This window comes from Pan troglodytes, chromosome 18 (genome assembly GCF_028858775.2).
Source record: "Pan troglodytes isolate AG18354 chromosome 18, NHGRI_mPanTro3-v2.0_pri, whole genome shotgun sequence".
Classification (NCBI taxonomy): Eukaryota; Metazoa; Chordata; class Mammalia; order Primates; family Hominidae; genus Pan; species Pan troglodytes.
In genome coordinates this window covers 54,330,896-54,355,750 of record NC_072416.2, presented here as the reverse complement: position 1 = coordinate 54,355,750, position 24,855 = coordinate 54,330,896, and the positions used below count along the sequence as shown (strand labels likewise).

Below are 24,855 nucleotides of genomic sequence, written 5' to 3'. Positions count from 1 at the left end.
AGCAGCATGGCGGGCTCCGTGCGTCTTACGGCCTGTCCTCCCTTCAGCATCTCCCCTGTGCCTACATCATTCTACCATGACCTGTAGAGGCGGCCAGCCCCAGCCCCTGGTTCCTATTAGCTGAAGTTGGTCGGTGGAGGGCAGCGTTCTCAGCTGCCTCTCAGGGGCACCTGGACAGCTGGCATGGCTTTATTCCCCACCCCCCAGGAGCTGTAGTACACGGCACTGCCCTTTCATTCTGCTAAACAGATTCAGTAAACTCATATGATCTCATCACTCTCCTATCCTCAATCAGTAAATTTCATTCTGATTCCCCAGGAGCATTTCCCTGTCATCTGTGTGATCCCTCCGGGGAGGAGCAGGTCTCGCTTGCCCTGAGCCACCTCACTGGGGTCTGTTCAGAAAAGGGCAGCCGGAGGCTTCTGGGAGGCCCAGTGAACGTGTGTCCAGGGCCTCGGGCTGTCCACACTCAAGCTCATTGAGCCACATTATGAGGCCAGAGTGGTGAGGCTCTGAGACCCCAAGGATTCCACAGGAACACGCTCCCCACTCCACAGAGCCACCTTGGCCTGCAGCTGCCTAACAGAGAGCTGGAAACCCACAGCCAGAGCCAAGCTCCCTCCTCCACTGCACATCTTCCCAGGCACTGCCAGGAGCAGCCACTAGAGTGACCTGAGCTGGGAGTGGGGACTGTGCCCCCTTGGCCACTGAGCTTAGGTGTGGAGGAGAAATCAAGTCCGGCTCATTTAGGCTCCACAGTTCCACTGGTTAAGGCTGAGCCCCCCCCACAGCCCCTACATCTCAGGGCCACAGAGCACGACTCACACACACTCACTCCTCCAGTCAGTACTGCCTGGCATCTGTGTGCAGGGCTCTCTGCTGGGCTGCCCCGAGGATGTAAGAATGACCACACCAGGCTCCTGCTCTCCGAGAGCTCAGAGTCCAGCTAGAGAAAGATGATCACAGTCTGTGGTCCCAGGAGTGGCAGTGCAGGGGAGGACTTGGGGAGCAGAGGACAGGCATAACCAAACCTGGTTTTATGGGGAGAGGGCCTTGGAGGGAGCCCCAAAAGGCGGCTGGTCCTGGAGACTCGGGGAGGGCAGTGAGGAGGGGAGATCCTGCAGGGCAGGGGAGGCGCCGGCACTGAGACCCCTGCCAGCCCCCCAGGCCTGACTGCCCTCCCTCGGCACGCTGCCTGGAACCCATTGCCAAGGAGCTGAGAGCACAGCTCATCCTTACAAGCTCCCCAGAGGAAGCAGACGCCGGGGTACATTCAAAGAAGAGATACCACCATTTGAGAAAAGAGAAAGAAGTCAGAGATCATAGATGGCTGACAGCCAACCCCCTAGACCTCCACCTGCCCCAGGCTGCAGTGGAGGCCCAGGAGCAGCAGGAAGCAGTGCCAGCGCAACCATGGCCACTGCCACGTCACCCACAGCAGTGTCCAGGTGGGCACCAAGCTCTCCAGGACAGGAAGGTGGCTCGGCGCAGAACGGAGCAACTTCCCTCCAGATGGCGATCCTGACAGGGGGGCAGGGCGCCCAGTCGCCCTGATCCTCTGTCCCCAGCAGGAGTGTGCCCACTCCGCCAGGCTGCCTGCAGTCCTGGGACCAGGATGGGGCAGGGCCCGAGGACACACATTGTGCAAGTGCACCTGGCAGGAGCTCCCTGGGCCCTGACAACACATCACACTCACGCTAGGAAAGCGGGCACTTTTTATTAACGGTAGGCGACTAATAAATACATTATGGAAGCCAATAAATTATTACAATAACTAGAGGTTTATTAAACCAACAAGTCACTCTTCTTACAAAATTACAGTTAATATGGGGTGGGCAGCAGTGATGGGGTTGGGAGGTGGGACCACTGCACTTGAGAGAGACGGCTTTTCTAAGGAGGGCCTGGGACGCCCGAGCCCACCTCGCCTAGATGGGGGAGGGGGGTGCGTGGGGAGGAAGAAGATACTCAGCAGGGGCAGGGTGGGGGACGGCGGGCAGAGCCAGGGGATGGGTCAGAACCAGCGGAGTAGAGAAGACCAGGAGGCAGGAGGGGAGGGCCTGGCTGCCCAGAGCTGTGGGAGTAACAGGGCAGGTGTGGAGGGGAGGGGAGCGGAGGGAAAGGGAGGGGAGGGGTGGGGAGGGAAGGGGAGGAGAGTAGTGGTGCCTCGGAGCTGCACTGCCAGGAAGTGGTGCTCTGCCAGGAAGGGCGGTGGGTCTCTGCTGGTGGTCTTGTGCACTGGGCCTGGGGATGAGAGCTTCTGTTCCAGGGGGAGCCCCTCTCTCATGGAGGGGATCCAGGAGTTTGGACTGGGGGCCATTCTTTCTGCTTTTCCCCCAGCCTGCCCCTTCTTTGACAGGGGCCTTCATCTGGCTGCAGTGGGGTCTGTCTGGAGGCCCCAGCTCCTCTCTGGGCAGGGTGGGGTCAGGGGTCAGGACTCTTCTTGCTGAGGGGTGGGAGATGGGGAGCCCTACCACAGACCCCACGGCAGCAGCTCACACCCCGGCCCTGTTCCCTGGGCTGCTGGGATCCCGCACTCTAGGCTTGCGGCCTGACAGCAGGAACTGCCTGGGGGTGACTGCCTTCGGCACTGCACACTGAATCTCTGGTGGCCGCGGAGCTGGAGCCTCAGGTCTGGGTTCCTGAGAACTGCCAGGTTTTGCCTGAAGGCTCCCAGAGGCTCAGAGAAGAGAAGAGGCAGCCAGAGGAGGCTCTGTGCCCCAGACTTCTTGAAAAGGAGGAGGGCAGGCCACTAGCTGACTTGGAGGAAACAGTCCGAGTGCTCATTAAATATCCACCTTGGACTGCAGTGGACTCACTTGCCCAGAGTGCACCAGGTCAGACTGAGAAATAAAGGGGGTGGCCAGGAAGGATGCAGGCTAGAAAAAGGAAGAACTTCCTGAATCAACCCCTGGGTGCTAACTGTAGAGTGTTAGGTGGGAGCAGGGGCTAAGCTCCCCACTGCAGGACTCATGTTGGCCAAAGGGAAGGGCATGGGTGAGACCATCCCTTGGCCTTCCCTGCTGGGGTTTATAGACAGCTTAGTTACAGGGCTTGCAAGTTGGAACTTGGGGCTGCCTCTGCTCCTAAGAGTACTCAGAGAAGACCAGTGCAGACCATGGAGGGCAGGGATGTGTCCAGTTCCTGCCAGTGGGAGCTGGGCTGTGGGGAGGGCCTGGGAGACAGCTGCGTCCTGGCAGCAGGTATGGTGTTGTTCTTCTGCCTGAGCTCTAGGGTCCCCATGGAACCCAGAATGCCAAAGCTGTTGGTCAGGGGCCCAGACTGTGCTCTCTGCTTGGGGCTGGGCAGACCCCACACCCTCCTCAGGCCAGAGAGCCTTGGGGACCTCTATCAGTGCTCAGAGGGAAGGCCAAGACCTGGTTCTTAGGATGGTCAGCGGCGCAGGTCACAAAACTGGCCCATAGGCATGAAAGTGGCAGGCACAATTTTCATGAGTTTGGCAAAGACGCTCTTTGTAGAAATCAGTTTCTGCTTGGCCTGCTAAATCCGAGCCATCGGAGAGGTTACCACGGCCCCTCAGGGCACACGCAGGACCACTGTGGATTAGAAACCCACACGTGTCACTCACAACATTCCTCCCACATCCACATCCACGACGGAGCCAAATCTCATTTGTCACCCTCAGTCACCACCCCACAAGATGGAGCCGCTGGTTACGACATGGATGACAGGCGTCATGCACAGGGAGAGAATTTCTCCCCGGATGCCCCTGAGGACCAAGGACCACCCCCAGGCTAGGGTGGGAGGATTGAGAGCAGTGCAAGAAACCAAGGAGGATGGAGCATCCAAAGGAAGAGAAAGGCAGGCTGGGGATGGAGGGCAGGAAGGGCTGAGCACCCACTCCTCCAGCCCCAATTCTAGGGACAGGGAAGGCCTGGATTGGAGGCCTGGACCCAGCCTGGTGCTCTGGCCACTGTGTTCTGAGGGCGGCTGCTGGGGGACATGGAGAGCCCTCCAGCCCAGTGACTTCCATCTCCAGGGTGATGGCCTTAGAGGTGGAGCGTGGCCAGCATCCCCCTTTTGCCGGCTGCTTCTGAGCCTGGGGTTACAGTTCGGAGCAGAGTTAGGGGAACAACTGGCCTCACCCAGCGTGGTGCTGCTGAGAAATAACTGCCATGTCTTCTGTGTTGGGCGGGATAGCTTAGCTTAGCTGGCCCTGGCTGTCCATGGTAGGACACTGTTGGTTCCCAGGGCCTGTCCTCTGCCACGTCCCGGCACCTGGTGCAAGGTCCAAAACATGACCGAGGTGAACAAAACAGAGGTGGACTTGGGCTGATGGGGTGGCTCCTGCAGTCCGGCTGCCAGAGGCTCCCCAGGCACCAGTCCCTGCAGGCATTTGGCACTAGGGAAGGTTCCTGGGTCTCCTGGGCACCACTCAGAGCTCTGTGCCTGTGGGTCCAACAAGTCCAGAGCTGTTGGCACTGGTGCTTCCCGGCTCTGGGGCAGTCCGGGGGCTGCAAGTGGAAACCCAGGGGCCCTGCCTGGCTGGGGACTAAGCAGTGTCCAGAGTGGGGGCAGGGAGAACAGAGGGCTTGAGGAGGGAGGCAGAGGCCTGTCAGTGGGTACCCTCCTCCCTCCCATGGCACATCTAGGTCCCCAGGCACAGCCTGCTGTACAAGCACACGACTGGCCTGGGTGTGGGCGTTGGCCTCAGCCACCTGGAGGCATCTTGGAGTGGGAGAGGTGTGTTGGTTGCCCAAGGCCAGCCAGACCTGCGTCACCGGGAGAAGCTACCCCGCCCCCTTCTGCTCAGGGATCTCCGCAGTGAAGCCTCCTCTAAGGAGTCCTAGGACTCTCCCTTTAGAGTGGGGGACAGGGGGGTGTGTTTGTGCTGGCCTGGGTCCAAATACTCCAGGGTGTCAGCTCCATCCCCCTGCTGTCCTCTGTCCCCAGGGGCTGGGAAGACACCAACGGCTGTGAACAAACTCCCTGATTTCTTCACCAAGACAGTGAGGCGGGGGCACTGGCTGCAAAAGTCCACCCCCTCTAGACCTCTGCAACTACAGAATCCCCAGCCCAAAGGCCTTTGCTGGTTTGAGTTGAATTCAGTGTGGACTGAAGGAAAAACATTATCTATTCACACCTCAGAGTGACCATCCGAGCTCCTGGTGACTGGAAAAAGGAAATGGGTCACCCTTTGGCCTGCAACCTTTGGCCTGCAAGGACTGGGCGGGAGGCCCCAGCCCAGGCGACACAGGAGCTTCCACCTCCCTTCCCCGCACCTCCCATCTCTCCCTCCCCCCGCTCCACGCCACCATCTATCTGAGCCATAAATCAGTCTCAAGAAGCATTTCCAGAACTCGGAGGAGTCAGGGATGGGAGTTCTCTGGGAGAGCAAAGGCAAGGGAGGATGACCCAGAGAAGGAAGGGCTGAGACCCAGGGGAGGGAGCAGGGAGACGGAGGCCATCGCCAGGGCCTGAGTCCTCCAACCCATACCCAGTTGGCCTGATCCCACCCTGGCTTTTGTTGACGGAACTGCCCTCCACCAGAGACCTCAGGCAAAGCTGAAGGATGGCTCCTATGACCCCACCCTGCCAGCACCCTGCTGCAGGGCCATCTGCGCCCCTGCACCACCCAAGATGACAGGAGGACACTCCGAGGCTTCCAGTGAGTCATCAGGTGCAGGGTGTGCCCATCTGGGCCCTGCCCTGTCCCCCCAGCTTCCCGATCAAGCACTCAGAGATGACACAGAGGCTGTGAGCGTGGAGTCTCCTGGCCTTGCAGCATGCACTCAGCAGCCCCGCCCCGCCCCTGCGTTACCACGAGTTCTGTTGGGGGGTGCGGGTGGAGGATGCTCCCTCCTCCCTCCCTTGGTGCCAGCCTCTGAGGTCTTCTTCCTCAAGTGCAAAGAGTGGTCTGAGAGTGGTGGAGCCTGGTTCCAGGGGAGGGGGGGCGGCAGGCCAGGCAGGGCAAGGGTGCCGGGCAGGGTGGCTGGGCTCAGTAGAGTCCACAGCCCCGCAGGTTTTTGGCGATGATGACGTCCGTCACAGCATCAAAGACAAACTGGATGTTGTTGGTGTCCGTGGCGCAGGTGACGTGGGTGTAGATCTCCTTGTGGGCTGACTTGTTCTTGCTCTCGTACTGGGCCTGGATGTAAGCCACGGCTTCTGTGAAGGCGCTGGGGCCTGCAGAGCAAACAGGCAAGGTGTGGTGAGGCGAGAGGCCCATGGGACTGCTTGGCATGGACGACCCCAGCCTGGCCTGTGTGGCCATCCGGCCTTGGGCCTCTCAGAGACAACTGCACAGGGAAAACCTGATGGAGTGGACCTGAGGGGTCAGCAAAGTTAATAGGGGGTCCTGGATCCAGTCAGTGGGACAAATCCAGTGTAAAAGTCATGAAAGATACAAAATATCAGGTCTCCCAGTATATCACTTGTATTTATCTTTTTTTTTTTTTTTTGAGATAGGGTCTTGCTCTGTTGCTCAAGCTGGAGTGTGGTGGTACGATCAGGGCTCACTGCAGCCTCTACCTCCTGGGCTCAAGTGACTAATACTCTCTTCTCAGCCTCCTGAGTAGCTGGAAACCACACCTGGCTTATTATTATTATTATTATTATTTTTAATACAGATGGGATCTCACTATGTTGGCCAGGCTGGTCCTGAATTCCTAAGCTCAAGTGATCCTCTCATCTCAGCCTCCCAAAGTGCTGGGATTATAGGCGTGAGCCATTGTGCCCGGCCAATCACCTGTATTAAAAGGAGCACGTTTTGTGAAACTTCCATTTTCCTTTTATACATGCATTTATGGACTCCTTTTTTTGTTTTTCTTTTTTGTTTGTTTTTTTTTTGGAGATGGAGTCTTGTTCTGTCGCCCAGGCTGCAGTGCAGTGGTGTGATCTCAGCTCACCGCAACCTCCAACTCCCAGGTTCAAGTGATTCTCAAGTAGCTGGGATTATAGGCGCGTGCTGCCACGCCCCACTAATTTTTGCATTTTTAGTAGAGACGGGTTTTCGCCATGTTGGCCAGGCTGTTCTCGAACTCCTGACCTCAGGCGATCCACCCTCCTCGGCCTCCCAAAGTGCTGGGATTACAGGTGTGAGCCACCATGCCCAGCCATTTATGGACTCCTAAGGCAAATGTTATATCTTATCATGGGTCATGAGCAAGGAAATTTGAGGGCACTGGGCTCATGCAGGTAGCCCTGGTCGATGCACGCCCTGTGGGTGGGCCTTTTCCTTTGGGAGTCCACAGAGCAGGCCTTGATATCACCTCCTGTGGCCACTGCTGGGCCAGATGGGAGAAGAAGCCTATAAACTTCTTGTTTCTGCTGTCCACTCACAGGGGATTAACAACCGCCTGGCTCACATGCTGCCTTCCTCAGGGGGCAACACACTGAGCTGGTTCTCAGGTAGGCTCAGGGAGAGGAGAGTCTAGGAGAGAAGCTTCTAGTTTGGGAAGGGGCAGAAGAACAGGACCCCAGCTTTGCACTGAAGGCCCTCAGCCTCCAGGAATCCATGCCAGGTGCAAGCAGGGCTGTGGAGGGGGCAGCAGGGAGGGGAGCTGGAGTTCAGAGCCGCAGCTCTAAGCTGGAGTGGGCTGCTGTGCAGAAAGCCTGGAGGGCCTGCCAGACCTCAGCTCTTTGCTCAGTCTGGGCTGGAGGTTGGGGAGTGTCCTAGGACTGCAGCTGACTACTCAGCCTCCCTTGTCCCCTCCTCCTTCCCCACTCCAGCCCCAGACTGGCCTTGGTAACTGACCGACCCCACCTGTTTCCACTGCCCCACAGGCCACAAGCCCGGGTCACTAGGGCAGGATCCACAGGCCCTCAACTATGGCTAGAGAGGAAGCTGGCTGGGAGCTTCCAGGGAGGCTGAGCCCTACTCAACTGCAGCTGGACATGCCTGGGTCCTGGCCTGCCAGGCACTCAGCCTGATATGGGGGGATGGGCGGCGGCAGGAGGTAGGAGAGCTGTGCTGCTTGCCTGGCCCCAAGCCCCCGGGATGCCCCACTGGGACTCTGTCTGCCCCTGCTCTGTGCCCTCCAGGCCTCAGGGCAGGTCGGGCTGAGGGTGCCCCACTTCTCCTCCCACTCACTTCTCTGGACAGGGTCTAGCCATCTCAGAAGAGCTGATGGGCACCCGGGCTATGCTGGGGCCCTGTAACCGCTCTGGTGTCACTGACCAGAGCTGCCACCCTGCAGCTCCTCAGGGGCCCTGGTCATGCTGCCCTCCTGGCTGCCCGCCCACCCCATGGTCAGGTAAACCCACCACAGCACTGGCAGGGCTGGCCTCTCATCCCCAGCACCCTATATAGGGGGCCAGGGCTCTGCTGCTTGCAAAGCTCTGTGATTTGAGTCTTGCAGCAGCCCCGTGTGAGTTACAGGCATAACCCTAAAGGCAAGAGCAGACAGGCAGGGAGCGCTTCCTATGTGCGGCACCATGCGAAGCTCTGCGTGCCCATCAGCTCATTCCCTCTTCATAGCACCTGGTGAGGGAGGCGGGGGCAATCACAGCCATCACCCCACCTCACAGACCCAGAGACTGAGGTTCAGAGAGGCTGCATGACCTGCCTGAGCTGCTTGTGAGTGGTGGAGCTGGGGCATAAACCTTGGGCTGCCTAACTCCAAGCCTCTGTGCCCTGCCCCTCATCTTCTTGGCGTTCGCTCGTCTTGTCACAGAGAGCCCCTGTGCGCAGACAGTGGAGCTCAGGCTCCCAGAGGCCGCCATGGTCACACAGCTCGTAAGTGGCAGAGCCAGGGCTCCACCGGCTTTCCCTGATGAGGAAGCCCCGGCTAGCTGCCCCTCCTCTCTAGAGCACAATCTGGGGGCAGGGTGGGGGACCGTTTGTGTGGATTCTCTGTGGCAGAGTCAGGGGCATCCACAGAGCACAGGAAGGGTGGACTGGGCTTTGGGAATGGGGCCCGCTCCCTCAGGGGCCTGCTGTCCCTGGAGGGGTCTCTACCTGTATATTCAGGAAAGCAGATGGTGAGCGGGGACTTCTTGATCTTCTCTTCAAATATGTCCTTCTTGTTAAGAAACAGGATGATGGACGTGTCTGTGAACCATTTGTTGTTGCAGATGCTGTCAAAAAGCTTCAGGGATTCGTGCATGCGGTTCTGCAACAGAGTGGAGGGGTGAGTGAGGGGCAGCAGCATCCAGGGCCCTGACCCACCGCGGCCAATGACACAGCGGGACAAGCAAAGGGAAGGTCCACCAATGTGGCTGGATGCACCACTGGGACGGAGACCACCAGGACGGAGACGGGAGGACCCACAAGGACAGACGGGACGTGGTCCTGTTTCATTCCACACGCAGGCAGGGTGGGGCGGAGCAGGGCCGGGTAGGGTTGGGGGATGCTGCCCCCTTCCAAAGAGAGCTGGCCCCAGGTGGGGGCAGTGAGGTCACTGGAGAGGCTCCAGCTCACGGAGAGGACATGCACCATGCACGTACAGCGCAGGGGCCGCAACCACCACCGAACGCATCTGCGCGGAACCCTGCTCATGCAGATTTCTCTACCAGGGTCTCATTCGGCTTTGACAGCAAGGTTGGAAGGGTGCACGCATTCAGTTGGGAAACATTAACCGAGGACTAAGAGATCCTCGAATTAATCCCGAGTTGGAAGCAGACACCAGGGAATAGCGTCTCGGGGGTGAGCTTGCTGTGGCCTTGGTGTGGTTGGTGGTCTCGTTGGTGGGCTGGAGCGGGGGAGGCTCCGGGAGAACTGGTTGTTGGGGCTGGTTTCTCCGTAGAGGGGCCAGGGGAACCCCAAGATGAAACACAGCAAAACAGATGAAAACAGAGAAGAAGATAAAAACCCAACAAGAGAAAGAGAGAAAAATACTGAAAAATTGGTTCAACCAGTCTCAGGGCCAGGGCATCCTGGCTAGCTCCTGCAGAGAGCCCGGTGCGGGCTCACAGGGGCCATGGCCATCCTGGGCCTGTGGATTGCAGGGCAAGAGATGCAGGATGGGTGGGATGAGCCCAGGCCAAGTGGCTGGAGAGGAGTGTGGGCGCAGGGGCAGGCTGGGCAGGCATCACAGCAAAGTCACCCAGTGGTGCCCTGAGAACCTGCTGCTTTCAACTCTTAGCTGATGGATTCAGTTGGAGGGAGGTGCTTCATACCTTCCGGGCTTGGAGGGTCTCTCAGAACTGGTTTTGGCCTTGGTTTGGCAAGATAAGGCCCTGCAGGCAGTGGAGGCGACCGTGGTAGTGGAGAAGCTGTGGCAGCCGCAGGCCCGGCTGGGTGGTGCTGAGAGCAGGTACGAGGCCAGGACCAGGCTCTCGGGCTCCCGGGATGCAGCGGACAGGGCGGCTGGATGGCCAGCGGCAGCCAGTAGCCCCAGGGCTCTCCTGGCCTGGCTCCAGAAGCTGCTTCCAGACACCTTTGTTGCAGGCTCTCACCCCAGGCCAGAGAGGGATGCACAGCGCTGACCAGAGAGGACCGCTGAGGACCAAGGCCTGAGTTCCTGGGGCCTGGCTCTTGCCTCCCTGAGGCAGACAGAGCTCCCACATCCTAGAACCTGACCTCTAGCCATGGCATCTGAATGTAGTAGCCACAGGAGCTATTCACTGAGTGATGATTCCTGTGTACAGGCACGTTTACAGCTTTTAGCCCGGTGGTCCATTCTACCATTGTCACCATTTACAGAGGAGGAGGTGCAGGCCCGGGCAGGGTGGGGCGGTTGCCCATGATCACACAGGCGGCAGGGGTGATGCTAGACCCTGGACCAGATCTGTCTGACTCCCAAGCTGTCCACCTCTGCATGCGCCCCCAGCGCACGGCGATGACTGCTTGGTTCTACAGCGCCAGTATTGTTCTTGCTGCCACCACGGCAATGAGCTGCCTTTGTGGCTGCTGTCAGGTTGCAAAGTCATCCCCATTCCCTGCACGAGCTGCTACTCTTCCCCGGGCTGCAAAGGTGGCCAGCTTTGGGGAAGGAAGGACACAGGAAGAGCCTGCCTATGACCTTGGCTCCATTTGCTTTGGCTTCTCCAAGGTCCTCTGCTCCAGCCCTTGTGTGGAAGGGTGGGGGAAATGGGGAAAAAGGGAGGTGAGAGAAGGTGGAGAAGACCGGAGGGCAAGTGCTCCAGGCAGCAAGGCCCGCAGGCTGGAAGGTCACCCAGTGTCAGGCCCAGCACCAGGCTCATGCTCACTGGGGACCCATGGGCTGCAGAGCTCAGGGCCTGTGGCTGCTAGGCTCACCCAGACGTCCCTTGCTTCCATCTTCCAGAGGTGAGCGAGAGCCCAGCCCCATGGCCGGTGGGCCTGGGACTTGGGTTGAAGCCATCCACAGGCCTGGCAGGGCAGGTCCAGGGAGAGGCTGGATTCCAGGGGGAAGGGCCCTCCTGGCTTCCTGCTTCTAGCTCCTTTGCTCTCTTTGAAACCATAGTGGACATGGGGGAAAAAAGATGAGCCAAGTGGAGCTCAGACCCCAGGAGTTGGAGCAGTGGCCGTAATAGCATAGAGTCTAGCAGTGGGGAGTGGGAAATGTCTGGGCAGTCACTGTGAGGGGCACATGGCCAGGAAGCTGACCTGGGCTTTGGGTGGTCAGTGAGTCTGGGTCCAAGCACGGCCCAGGAAGCGCATCCACCCTTGCCCCACTCAGCATCAAGACTGGGCTGGTGACTGACATCACTGCCTGCAGATGCCATTGAGAACAATTACAGCAGAAACCCAAGTCAGGGGTACAGGTGAGCCTGAAATAGGAAGAGCCAGGTGGGTAAGCCTGTACACGGAACGGGTCCAGACTACCCACACCACCAGCCCAAAGCCCCATCACTCTGTGTAAGCCCCTCAGGGCGGCGGCTCCTCCTCCCTATAGCACTGTGCCCCGTAGCCCACACCCCAAAGTTGATCCCATCCTCACAAAGCCCATTGGACCAGCTGGGCCAGAAATGACGAGGAAACAGACCCAGAGAGAGGACAGGCCTCGCTCAAGGCCCAGCATGACAACAAGCCCCACCTCCAACCTCAAACCCTCGGTGCCAGCCTTCAGAGGCGTGGGGTGGGGGATTTGCATGTGTTCCAGACAGAAGGAGATGACAGACGCCAGGCTGTGACCCCATAGCCTATGGGCCCCGCTGTCAGGAGTGTTGGGGCTTGTCTCCAGTGACCCTGTGGGCCATGCTCGGTGCCTGGCGGGCTGCAGCCCAGAAGGGGACCACGCAGTGGACCTGCAGGCTCAGGGCAATCATCAGCAACTGTACAACCACCAGCTTGGCGCTGCTGTCCCAGAAACAGCTCCAGAGCGCTTCACACGCATCACCCACCCCACTGCCAACAGCCCCCCACAGGCAGGTACTATTATTATCTCCCTTTTATGGAAAATAGTAACTGAGCCAGAAAGGGTGCTGCCTAAATTCAGCAGCAAGCCAGTGAGTAGCAGAGCCGGGACTAGACCCAGAGGAAGGCTGCACTCTCCCAGGGGAATGTCCCCTCACTGAGGCCCTAGGCTGAATGTGACGCAAGACAGAAGGTAGGAGCCTGGTCTGGCATTTGGCAAAGGAGCCCAGAGCCATGACTGTCACTCACCAGCATGCCTCATCCCCATTGCCCTTCCTGGCCCATCAGCCCCACACACTGCTCCCCAGCACCCCCAACCCCACGCAACTCTCCTGCAGCATCCTGGGCCCTCCCCACCTCTCCCTCAGCATCCCCGGCCCCACGCTGCTTCAGCAGCATCTGACGCCAGTGCCCCAGGGATGGCTGTCAGGCTAAGACTGCTATTTCTGTTGCCTGTACATTCTTGCTTGGCTGCCTCCTGGTTTTTTTAGGGTTTGCTTAAATTTGCTCTGGCCTGATGGCCTCTGTGACTCCACCAAGTTTACGGAAGAGGCACATTCTGCACGGCTCTGTGTGATCAGGTTGCATACACAGGCTCTGCCACACTGGCATCATGAGGCATTTGCCTTGGCAATACAGAATTGGTGGAGTGCCGGCACGGCCTGTCCATGATGGACACCTCTAACCACAACAGCTGGCTGGACCCCAGAGCCATTGTGGGCACCCGAGGCCCAGTGCTCAGAGGGCTGGCCTATCCTGCGGCCGTCTCCTCAGTGCTGCCCCCTGCCCGGGGGGCCCAGGCCACTCACCGTGGTTTCGTCTTCGTGGAGCACCTGGTCATAGCCGCTGAGCGCGACACAGAAAATGATGGCCGTGACGTCCTCGAAGCAATGGATCCACTTCTTGCGTTCAGATCGCTGGCCTCCGACGTCAAACAGCCTGTAGGAGGCAGGGAGCTGGTAGGCGCAGGGTCCAGGCAGGTGAGGGCTGCCTGGGGATTAAGCTGTGAGCATGCTGAGAGGCAGAGGATGGGGGCCATGGTGCTCAGAGCCTTGCTAAAAGCCCTCACTAGAAGACCTTGTCACTCCAGGTGCTGACAGACAGCTGGATCACTGCCATCCCCAGGCACTACCCCTGGAGTCTGTCCTGGGACTGGCTGTGCTCACAGATCATGACTCAAAGACCTGCCCTTGCATCTGAGGAGCATTTTACTAAGAGGGCGCACCTGAGCCACCCCCAGGAAGTGCCTCTGAGAGTCCTCCTCGCATGAGGACCCTCCTCTCAGTCTATTCCTTCCTGGGTTTGCTCTGGGCAAACTCCAAACCAGCCTGGGAGGGAGGCAGGCAGGAGATGTCACCTGTTATGTGGATGGCAGAAGTGAGCCACCCATGGGCTTAGGACATGCCCAAGCTGGCGAGAGTCCAGCTGTGGTGGAGCTGGGTCTGGCTGTGGACAAAGCTGGCGCTCTCACCTCTGCCCAGTACGGCCCCTTTCTGGCAGATCAGAGCCTGGCCTCTTCCCCCTCTCAGACTCTACTCCCGAGGGGGCACAAAAATTCTGGGAGAGACTGTGGGCAGGTGGGACTTACGTCCTGGAAGTAAAAGGTCAGTCTCCCACCCCAATCCCCAGAGCGAGGAGTCCTGTAGCCTCCTAGATCTGGGATGCCTGCTGACACACAGCCTGCCAGAGGGGGGACAGGGAAGGATCCCTGGTCCCACCGGACACAACGGAGTGACTGCAGGCAGAGATTAGAGTGGGCTCAGAGCAAGGAATGGGTCTGGTTCTCATTCCATCAATCAGGGGATCCTCCCCTGGATCCCACCTCCCCATCTGAAATGCAGGGGCGTTGGCAGATGGCCTCTGTGGCCCCTCCAGAATGCTTATTCTCAGACCCCGCCTTGCTGGGCTGGGTTGAGCTGAGAGCCCCATCCTGTGCTCCCAGTGGGGGAGCAGGAGAGACCAAGGAGCCTGGGAAGGCAAGAGAGGCCCCCCAGGGCTGCTCTGCCCAAGGTTTTGCTCCCCAGATCTGCGGAGGCCTAGGGGTTCCTGGGCCCAGAGCCTCGGCCCCTCAGTCTGAACAGGAGCGGGCAGGAGCTGGGGACATGGGAGGCAGGGAATATTAGAATCCAGCTCTCCCAGCAGGGGTCCCTGCCCTCCCCTTCTCTGCTGGCCTCTCTTCCCCACAGGACGGAGCCGGCCTCAGTGCATGCATGTTACTGCAGGTGGGGACACAGCGCTGCAGCAGGACCCTGGGAACCAGCTCACCCGTCAGGCCCCTGCTCTGAGGCCCCAGAGCCCCTGGGTTCTAGCTGTGCTCTGTGCCTGGGAAAAGCCCTGCTCTTGTCAGGCCTCAGCTTCCCAAGCGTACTAGGAGAGGGTGGGTCAGCTGTCTCTGCTCCTTCCAGCTCTGGGATTACGTGGGTCCTCAGGGGCTCACAGAGGTAGCTTGGGCTTACCCAGCCCCACTCTTGGCTCCTCCCGGCAAGGTGACCTTGGAAGGGCCCCCTGGTAGCCCACCTCCTCCTCCTCCTTGGAAGTCACCTCAGGGACAGGCTGCCCCTCCTTGTCCAAATCCTCCCTGTTCCTCACAGCCCCACTCTGGGAATCTTCTTCCAGAAAGCCTCCCTGCTCACTCCAGCCCCTAAACTTGGCAGAAACACAGACAGGTTCCTTCTAGTATCTAGCTGCCTGCCCCAACCCGCAGGCTCCCTGGGGCAGGATGATGTTTGGGCGCTGTAAACGCAATGCGCTGAGAGGCTGGGCATGTCCCATCTTAGCCCTCGCCAGGGCCCGGGGGCCTCTCTGGGCCTCACCTGAAGTGGAGGTTCTTGAATGTGAAGTGGGTTTCTACGATGCCAGTGGTTTTGACCCTGGTTCGGAGGATGTCCTGCTCGGTGGGCTGGTAGTCGGCGGCCCCAATCCGATCCAGGCTGTCCAGGTAGCTGAGGATGGCAACAAACAGGGGACTATGGACCAAATGCCTGGACACTGTTCGGGACTGGCCAGGCCACCCATCTTCAGAGTCCAGTCTCGGTCAGGGCCCCTCCAGGTCACTGTGGAAAAGACATCACCTCCATTCCAGGCCATGGGGAGTGGGGGCGACTGAGGAAGAGGGTCTTAGAGTCTTGGCCTCACGCTCTCATTCACAGCCGAAAGGGCTATGCATGCAGCTCCCGGGACACTCAGACAAGATCAAGCTTTTATATGAGACTACCATGTTTATTATAATACTGTTTTGTCATTTTTTCATTTAAAAGATAATAATGGCCAACAGATAGGTTCTATTCTTTGCATGTGTAACCATGTTTCATGTGTAATTTCCCTGAGTTAAATGTACTAAAACTGGGGCTCATCGAAGGTAAGTACCTTGCCTGAGGCTGTGACCCGGACCCTTGGCTCCAGAGGCCATAATTTTATTACTGTCTGGGGCTTCAGCGGCCCCTGAGCAGTTCCCTGCCTTCTCCACACTTCCTTCTCACTTACCAAGGGGTCTGTGTGCCCCTTCCAATTTGACGCTCTTGGAGGCTCAGGGATGCACAGCCATACAGCGGCTGGGCCTCCCTGGGACCCGGTCTTTGGAATCAGGGCTCTTTACCCCTGCTACCTCCTGCTGTGGGGACAGACCAGGCTTTTGCAAGTCACCTGCCCAGGCCTCAGGCCAAGCACTCAGAGGACGCTGCCTGCAAGGGCTTTGGGGTTCATTGTGGGTTAAGTTTGAACCTAAAGCCAGGGTAGGATCTGGGAAATCAGGAAGTGGGGAGCTGGGCCAGGCCTGAAGGAAGACTCAGTGATCCATGGAGCCTGCCAGGCCACCCATCCCTGCTGCCGGGGTAAACCACAAGCAGCCCACAGGAGGAGCCCCGAGTGTTTGAACCACAGAACGATGTGGGGTCCCAGGCTGCATCTGCTCCAGGACCTGCTGGGGGCCAGCTTGCTGGCTGGACCTGCAGTTACCACTGCATGAGAGATGGGCATGCTGACCAGCTCATGGATGTCCACAGGGCTGGAAAGGGCAGATGCCTTCGCCAGCTAGGGTGTTCACTGATAGAACCCAGTGACAATCCTTGTGAGAATGCCCCTAAGAAAAGAAAACAGAAGGGTGGCTTCCAAGGCTCAGGGAGGTAAGCTTGAAGTCACACTGCGAGAAAATGAACTTGGCAGCCGGGTGCGGTGGCTCACGCCTGTAATCCCAGCACTTTGGGAGGCCAAGGTGGGCGGATCATGAGGTCAGGATTTCGAGACCATCCTGGCCAACATGGTGAAACCCCATCTCTACTAAAAATGCAAAAATTAGCTGGGCCTGGTGGCAGGTGCCTATAATCCCAGCACTCAGGAGGCTGAGGCAGGAGAATCGCTTCAACCCAGGAGGCAGAGGTTGCAGTGAGTTGAGATCGTGCCACTGTACTCCAGCCTGGGTGACAGAGCAAGACTCTGTCTCGGGGAGAAAAAAAAAAAAGAAAAAAAGAAAATGCACTTGGCTGGGATTCCAGCCCAGTTCTGACTGGCTCCAGACCCCATGCTCTTAAACTGGACATCATCAGCATTTTAAAAATCCAGAAAAAAAATTTAAACAGGACTCCTGGCCTCCTCTCCTGAGCCTGACTGCCCTCTGTGGACAGGAACGGTGTGGGGATGAGGTGAGAGAGCCGAGGCTGCAGAGCAGACCTGTACACGCCCCCGGCCTCACAGCCTCCTCGCCAGCCAGTGGTATCTGGGCAGGCTCTGGTCTCAGCCAGAAGGAGCCTCTCCCAAGCCTCTGTGCCTGCCCCGCCCTGGCGCCCATGACCTCTGCTTCCAAGCTATGAGGACGCCCTCTGCTGTCATCTGCAGCTGGACACCAGCCTGGAAGCGTTTGGTCCTGCTCTTCCTTTCCCAGCCAGGGCAAACCTCCTTTAGATGGGCAACCTGGCCCTCTGGCCTCTCTGTGCTGGCCGAGCCTCATGCAAGGAGACGGCTGTGGAGGGTGGGCGAGGTGTGGGAGAACTGCTTAACAACCCAGTCGGGAAGGCTGACTGTGCACCTGCTGTCCATCCCCCCTAGCCACTGTTCCAGGAGCTGGGGACGGGGCGGTCGACACAGCCCCACCTTCCCAGGGCCTGTGTTCCAAGTGAGTGTGCACACGTGTGTGAGGTGGTAAACAGAAGAGTCAGAGATATGATACGTCAGGAGGTAGTGTGAGAGAACGAATCAGGCTATTAGTGATGGGGGAGAGCTGCTGGGGGCTGCTATTTGATGCAGGGTGGTTGGGGAAGGCGTCTGGACAGGGGAGACTGAGGGGAATGAGGGAGCAAGTGGGCCTCGAGTGGCCCAGTGGAAACACTGGCAGGCATGGCGGCAGGAAGCACACGTGGAGGGGCCAGGTGGTGGGTGAGGCTGGGGAAGGTGGTGGAGGTGAGGGTGGCCGGAGTCCGGCTGGGGCAAGCAGGCCCTTGAGGTCATTGTCAGGGCTTGAGCTTTTGCTCTGAGTGAGATGGGAGCCCCTCGAGGGTTCTGGCCAGAAGCATGTTGACAACGGCCCTGTTGCTGCCATGAGAGCAGGTCAGCGGGTGGGGCCTGCAGAGCTGCTGTCGTCACCAGATGGCACTGGCACAGTGGGGGTGGCTGTGGAGGGTGTGAGTGGTCAGAATCTGATGTACCTGCCAGGGGAGCTCCATCTGCTGGTGGCCTGGGTGTGGGATACAGGAGGACGAGCAGAAGTAGAGATACCTCCACGTGGTGGAATGAGACACATTTAGAGGGAGGGAGGAGCACACAGAGCAGCTTCTAGTGGGAGGATGGGAGCCAGGGGTTCCACGGGCTCATGTTAACTTGAGACTCATTTGATGTCCAAACAGACACTGAGTAGGCAGAAGTCAGGAGGGAGGGCTGGGCTGGCGATATGAATTTGAGAGTTGTCCAAGTGTACAAGGTGTTTAAAACGAGACAGGAGAAGGTCACCAGGCGCCAGGCCTTGAGAGGAGGTGCTTCTGGGATGGAGCTTGGGGACGGGATACAGCAGCCCCCAGCAGACCTCCCCCATCACCAGTTGCCTGGGTGGGTGGGCAGGAGGCATCGAGGGAGTCTGGAAAGGGCGGCCCGAGAGGAGGCGGGGGCTGGAAGTGAAAGGAGGTACCAGCTACTAGGGGACTGAACCCTGAACCCTGAGTGGGAGGAGGCTGATGGAGCAGCCCCCAGGATAGGACTGGGCTATGAGCCGTCTCAGCAGGCGGAGGAGCAAGAGCTTGATAGGAGTGGGGTCAAGAGAGAAGGCGAGGAGAGGAAACGTCAGACGCCAGCATGGACAACTCAGTGGGGAACTGGATTTGAGGAAAGCCAATGCCAACCAGGCCCCAGAGCACCTTTCACAGCCCCTGGTTGGATGTGCCCAGGGTTTCTGGGACCTGCCTCTAGGTAGTTATCCAGAAGGGAGAGCCAGCCCTGTTCACAGAGGCCGGGGTGCACCAAGAGCCTGCTCAGGAGCCTGTGCCCTGGTCCCTCCCCTGTAAAGGGCTGGGCAGAGAAGTGCTTTGGTGGTTGGGGCATTAGGGTGTCAATGGCACCCCCTGGAAGCACGTGCTGTGGCAGCCCTGTGAGTCCTCCCTCTCCTTTCCAGCACAACAAACCTACTCTGATCTGCTTTCTATACTGGGCCCAAGACTTTGTCAGAAGCTGAGGTCTAACTGCTAAGACAGGAAACGTGCCAGGCCCTTCCGGCCCTGACCACCTGTGTGTCCCCTGTCTTTCCTGCCCTCTCCCAGAGGGGAGACACGGAAGGCCCAGCCACAGTGACAGAAGAGAATGGTAACATCATCAACCTGGGAAGTGGAAAATTTGAAAGAAGGCAGAGATGAGGCTGCAGGGAGGAGAATTTCCTCAGCTTACTTGGTGGGGAGTTGACAAATACTGACTCAAGTTTCTTATTTAAAGTTATAAAGGTAAGCACCGGAAGAACTAAAAATAATCCTGTAACTAGCAAAAAGCCGGAGGTGAAGGTGGAGAGCGATGGAAGGAAGGAAGGTGAGCTGAGCTCCCTCGATTCCAGAGTGGGTGGCGGTAAATACTATTTTGAGTCAGAGGATCAAGTTTTTCTGGATGCCACTGGGACAAATAAATGGAAGTGGGTAAAAGTGGGAGGGGTAGGGCTGGTGGGGGGAGTAGGAAGATTACTTCTCATTTTACATCCCTCTGCATTTGTTTAATTTTTTTTTGGTAATGGATTCATGTTATAATTAGTGAAATGGGTAAAAATGTAAGTGGAGGGCAGAATTTGCTGAGCCACTAGAAGACAGATTTGGGCCAGCTGGCCCTAAAGGCCCTTGAGGGTCTTGCTGGCCCTCGGGGAGGAGGCCCTGGACTCCAGGGCAGGGACAGGGAGTGGGAGAAGGGAGGAGAGCAGCTGAAAGTCACTCTCTCCTGCCTAGCTCTGGTCTGTGATTTGTGCATATGGAATGGTGGACACTGAGCTTCTGGGCTCACTGCCCTGACCACCAGGGTGTCCCTGGGAGCTCATCAGGCCCGGGGGCCTAGGTAGTCATCACCTGGGACTCACAGGACTTCGGCATTTGCCCTGTGGACAATCTAGGTGTGCAGAAATGGGAAGCCGCTCCCGGCCTTGCTCAAGTCCCTAGTCTGTTGGCTGCCATGTGGCCCGTGGAAATGTCCAGGAGTGAACATTGGCCTCAGCCTCTGTCCATTGGCATTGCGTAGATCAGGGTTTCTTAATCTTGGCACTATGGATGTTTGGGGCCACGTAACTCTTTGTTGTGGGGGCCGTCCTGCACACTATGGGGTGTTTAACAGCATCTCTGGCCTCTAGCTGCTAGCTGCCGGGAGCACCACTCTAGCTGCAGCCATCAAAAATGTCTCCCGATGTTGCTGAATGTCCCCTGGAGGCAAAAAGGCCCCAGCTGAGACCTGGTGAAAATGGCTGGACTGGATCATGTCAGAATCTTCCCAGCTAGTGGGATAAAGCTCAAGGGCTCCTTGCAGAAAGCCCCCACTGAATGTATAGGTACCAGATTGCAATTGCAAAGGTGGGGTGCATTTCCCGAAAGCCAAGGGGGCAATCCCAGTATCTCCATGACAGAAGACATGTCCCTGACCAACGCTGACCATCCCAGGGCTCTGGAGCCTCCAATCTAGGGGCCAAGGGCATGGAAGCAGTGAGGATGTCCTTGGAGATGCCTAGAGTGATAAAGCTGCAGCCAGGGGACCTGTGACCTGCTGTGATGGGAAGAGCCGGGAGCACCTTCTAACCAGCTCCAGCTTTTACCACTTCCCACCTCTCCATCTTCTCTTCTCTCCTCTTCTTTCCCCTCTCTCCCCTTCCTTTCTTCCTTCCGTCCTCCTGCCCTCCTGTCATCCCTCTTATTTAGTTATAAATAGTATTAAAGTATACATTTATTATATTAATTAGACTTACATATTCCTTATTTTTAATTTTAAAGATGGGGAATGGAAAGCTTATTATTTTTTCTAAAATAAAACAAAATGGCACCATTTCCTTTCTGCCTATATGGCTGTTGTTTTGGTTTGTATTTATGCGGTCAGGGGCTCCCTATAAAAAACGAAGCTGCTACACTTGAAAGCTGTCTTTTTGCAGTGCCAGGCACTCTCCAGGACAAGCCAGTGACAAGGTCCCGGCCCTCTGGGAATTTCCACTGTTTGGTTGTCTCTTGTGTCCTCTGCCTCCTCTGGCCTCTTTCTCCTCCTGGGGGGCAGGAAGAGAGGCCCCTTCTCATTCCTTCCTGACACCCTCTACCTATGGGAGAACATCTCCCGGCAGGCGTGACCTCAGCCGAGAATCCTCCTTGCTCTGCCAGTCCCCATCACCAGTCCCTTCCACTCCCGCATCACTGCCCGGCTCCAGGCCATGCGCCCGCTGGGACACTCACTATTTGGCAGAGTCGTTGAGCTGATACTCCCGGGACCGGTTGAAGCACTCTTGGATTCCTGAGTCGCCCCAGAGCCGCATCATGGCAGAAAGCAGCTCTGCAGAGAAGGGCTCGGTGTCTTCCATCCGACTCACCACATCACACACCATCTTGGCGTCAGCCTGTGAGGAGAGGTGGATGGTGGGCTGTGACGCTTTGGTGGGGACAGAAGACCCCTGCCAGCCAAGGGCTCTCCCCTAGCGGGGACTGTGATGAGAGCCCAGCCAGTGCAGCAGGACCGCAGCTCAGCCCACAGCCTGCTCCAGGGAGGGCCACGACCTGAGCATGCACAGTTGGGGTTCGTGGGGCCTGTGGGGCCTTCTACCACATGGATGTCCTAAAGCAGGAGCTCCAAGCCGCAGCCCATGGGGCCCCAGAGTTTTCTGGGGCAGGAAGGGAGAGTGGGCCCGGCTCTGTTCTCCACTCTCCAACTCAACCAGCAGGAAGGCAGAGTGGGCCCGGCTCTGCTCTCCACCCTCCAACTCAACCAGCAGCTCTGCTTTCATCCTGAAAACTCGGTTATTTTGTTCGGGGGAGAAATTTGTTCTTGGCTGAGCTGTAATTTTCTATACTTCTTACACAGGGTGGAATGCAGTCCCTAGAACTGGGCTATGTAGAGGAGCAGGTGTTTCGGTAGAGAATTCCGGTTAGCTGAGGGATGGGCCACAGCGGGGCTGTGCCTCAGGACTGGGGGAGGGGAGGGGCTGGTTGCCAAGTTAGTGCAGATGGCAAAAATATCTCATGCCAACACTAAATCTCAAGAACTTTGGCCCTTGGACTGCTCAAAGCCAAAAGTCCATTTTATTAATTTTTCTTGATTTGTTTGTGACCTGGGGCCTACCTTTCTCTGGGGGCAGGGGAAGCTCCTAGGTCAGGTGAAACATGGAAATGGGAAAGGACAGGTAATGAGCTTGGAGCACTCTCCTCCTCTGCCTCCTCCCTTCCTCCTTGTCTGAGTGGGTGTAGATGAATTTGCTTAAGGTGCACACGTGTAGGCTGAGCCTTCTTGAAATTACAGAAAAAGTACTGCATAATTAACAGGTTTCTTCCCCTTCCCCCCATCCTGGATATCAAAGTGGGGTCGCCTTTTCAAAGACTACAATCACATGCATGTAACATCACAACCAGGAGTGTGTGGTCTTTGAAGATAAGAAGGCTCCTGCAGACATCCCAGGACTGCACCGTCACCGCCACCTTGCACACGGGAGTAGTACTTAGCGTACAAAGGATTTGGTGAACACACTCTGTCCTCAGAACCTCCCCCACCTCAGGAGCGAGTGGCAAGAGCTGTGTCGTTGGGCCTTTCACCCCTCCTCTGCCCACACCCTTTGCCCTGCGCCTCTTCAGCTCCTCCTGCTAAAGGCTGAGTATATGTCCTGTCTGCTTGATGTTGAGTATGGCACAGGACTCGCCATGGCCCACAGAATGGTGCAGCAGTGGCACTGTGCCAGCTCCTTGAGAGGCCGTGTTTCTGCTGGTCCTCGTGGGCCCTGCCATTGCCATGAATACGCCCGGGCTCTGTCATTCATCCTGGGAAGAGGACTCGGGGAGCCTGGTACAGAGTGGAGCCTGCCCTGGGTCTCTGATCTGCAGAACTAAGTGGCTGGGTTTAGGAGAGGCTCATTAGACACCATTGCTGTGGCACAGCTAATACAGTAGTCGCTGTAGTATTACCATCTCCACTTCACAGTGGGGAAATTGAGGGCCACAGAGAGGAAGGCACTCACTTAACAACCCGATGGTGAGTGGCAGGGCTGGGACTCAAGATGAGGTGCCTTTGGACTCCAGGCCCAGCTTCTATGATCAGATCCACCTGTGCCAAGAGCTCCCTGGACGGCTGACAGCGCCTGGTAGAGGGGTCTAGACCACAGCTGAAGTGGCCTTGCCCAGGAAGATATGTGCTCCGTCTGAGGCAGCCACAGCCTTTAATGTCCAACGCAGAGTAGGTGAGAGCAGAGCAGGTGCTGCCCCGGGCCGCCCTCCTGGCTCTGCCCATGGAGCTCACTGCCTCGGGTGTATAGCTGGCTGCAGTTTGAGTCGGTGCCCCGGACAGACAGGAATGGGCAAATAACCCGGCTTCCTTGCCCTCCCAGGGAGGCAATTCTGAGACAAGCTACACATTCAGACAGGATCCCCATGGGATGGAGCCCCAGCAGCCAATGTGGCAGGCCACCCATGAGCTCCCCTTCATGGCTTCCCTCCCTTCCTGTGTGGCTTCCCCACTTCCTCGGTGCTTCCTGAAATGACCTCCCAAATAAACTCCTTGTCTCACCCAAATCCTTTTCTCAGATAAGCTTCTAAAGGAACCTAAACCTCTAGAAGCTGTCTTGAGGACAGCAAGCCCCTGTCTCAGCCCAGGCACCAGACATACCCTGTCTTCTTGCTCTTCACATGTCTCTGTGGCTGACAGGACTTTGCTCAGACCACTCTCCTAACCAAAATGCAAGGTGACCACCATCCGAGTGGCCCCTCTGTTCCTGGCTGAATCCTAGCAGGCCCTGAGAACACCCCTGCCTAGTGACTACTGCCCGCCTGGGGCACCATGCTTCAGGGTGTGCACCAGCAGAGTGGCACTGCGAGATGTCCCAGCGACAGGAAGAGGCATGGCTGGGAACACAGGGCCGGGACAGGAGTGTGCTGGACCCTGAGTCCTGTGGAGCCCAGGCCAGCTTCCAGTCCATGCCAGGCCCTGGGAACCAGGTGTGAGATGCCAAGGCAAGGAAGAGGGTCGATGAGTGGAGGAGGTGGCTGGTGGGCATGTGACCATGCTGGGCCACCTGTAGTCTTTCCCTGGGATTTTTCAAAGTGGGAAGCTTAGGAGAATGTGGCCCCAGAGTCGCTAGTATCACTGAGACAAGCATCCCCCAACCCATGAAGAAGACTCTCAGAATAAAGCTACCAGAAAGAAGCAGGGAAGTGTCATGGTATTTAGGTCCCCAAGGCTGGGTCCCTTTACCCTTCATGTGACCTGTCCCGTGAGCCCTATCCCGTTAGTTTCTGCCACTCGCACTCACAGAGACCCTGACTACTACCAGGCCCAAGACAAGATGCTCAGCACTGGAGGAGGTGGAGGCAGGGAGCTGGGGTCCTTCCTCCAGCTGCCTTCCCCCTGGTTTCAGACTGCACGAGTCCTGGAGCCCAACAGAGAGACTGAGACCCCACTGGGGTCTGGGAGTCGCATACACCAGGCCTACCATCTCCCCGATTTCATGGGCTCTCCAGAATTGGGATATTTTATTCATGTGTGCATTATTATTATTATTATTAATTTGAGATGGAGTTTTGCTCTTGTTGCCCAGGCTGGAATGCAGTGGCATGATCTCAGCTCACCACAACCTCCGCCTCCTGGGTTCAAGAGATTCTCCTGGCTTAACCTCCTGAGTAGCTGGGATTACAGGCATGTGCCACCACGCCCGGCTAATTTTGTACTTTTAGTAGAGATGGAGTTTCTCCATGTTGGTCAGGCTGGTCTCGAACTCCCAACCTCAGGTGATCCACCCGCCTTGGCCTCCCAAAGTGTTGGGATTACAGGCGTGAGCCACAGCGCCCAGCTGCATGCAGTATTATTATTAGATAATTATTCTGCCGCAACCCCCTTCAACTCCCAACCCTCTGATTAGGCCGGAGAAGAGAGACTGACTGCCCAGCCCATGGCACGTGGCTCTAGAAGTGAGTGGGAGGTACTGAAAGTCTGCAGGCATCCTT

At 57.6% G+C, this 24,855-nt stretch overlaps 1 protein-coding gene across 5 annotated transcripts in view; it reads right to left on the bottom strand.

Moving 5' to 3' along the window:
- The window catches only part of GNAO1 (G protein subunit alpha o1), a 170,061-nt gene that overhangs the window by 7,529 nt on the left and 137,677 nt on the right, over positions 1-24,855 (bottom strand). For 3 of the 5 annotated variants that reach the window (XM_063797137.1, XM_510976.9, XM_063797136.1), the window contains 3 exons: positions 21,112-21,272; positions 15,052-15,180; positions 13,048-13,177 (listed from right to left, as the gene is read on the bottom strand). In XM_063797137.1, coding sequence (XP_063653207.1) covers positions 13,048-13,177; positions 15,052-15,180; positions 21,112-21,272 — 420 coding nt within the window. Of the gene's footprint in view, positions 1-1,760; positions 6,145-8,917; positions 9,072-13,047; positions 13,178-15,051; positions 15,181-21,111; positions 21,273-24,855 lie in introns of those variants that run through there. The other 2 variants (XM_009430843.4, XM_063797138.1) reach the window with 1 other exon arrangement.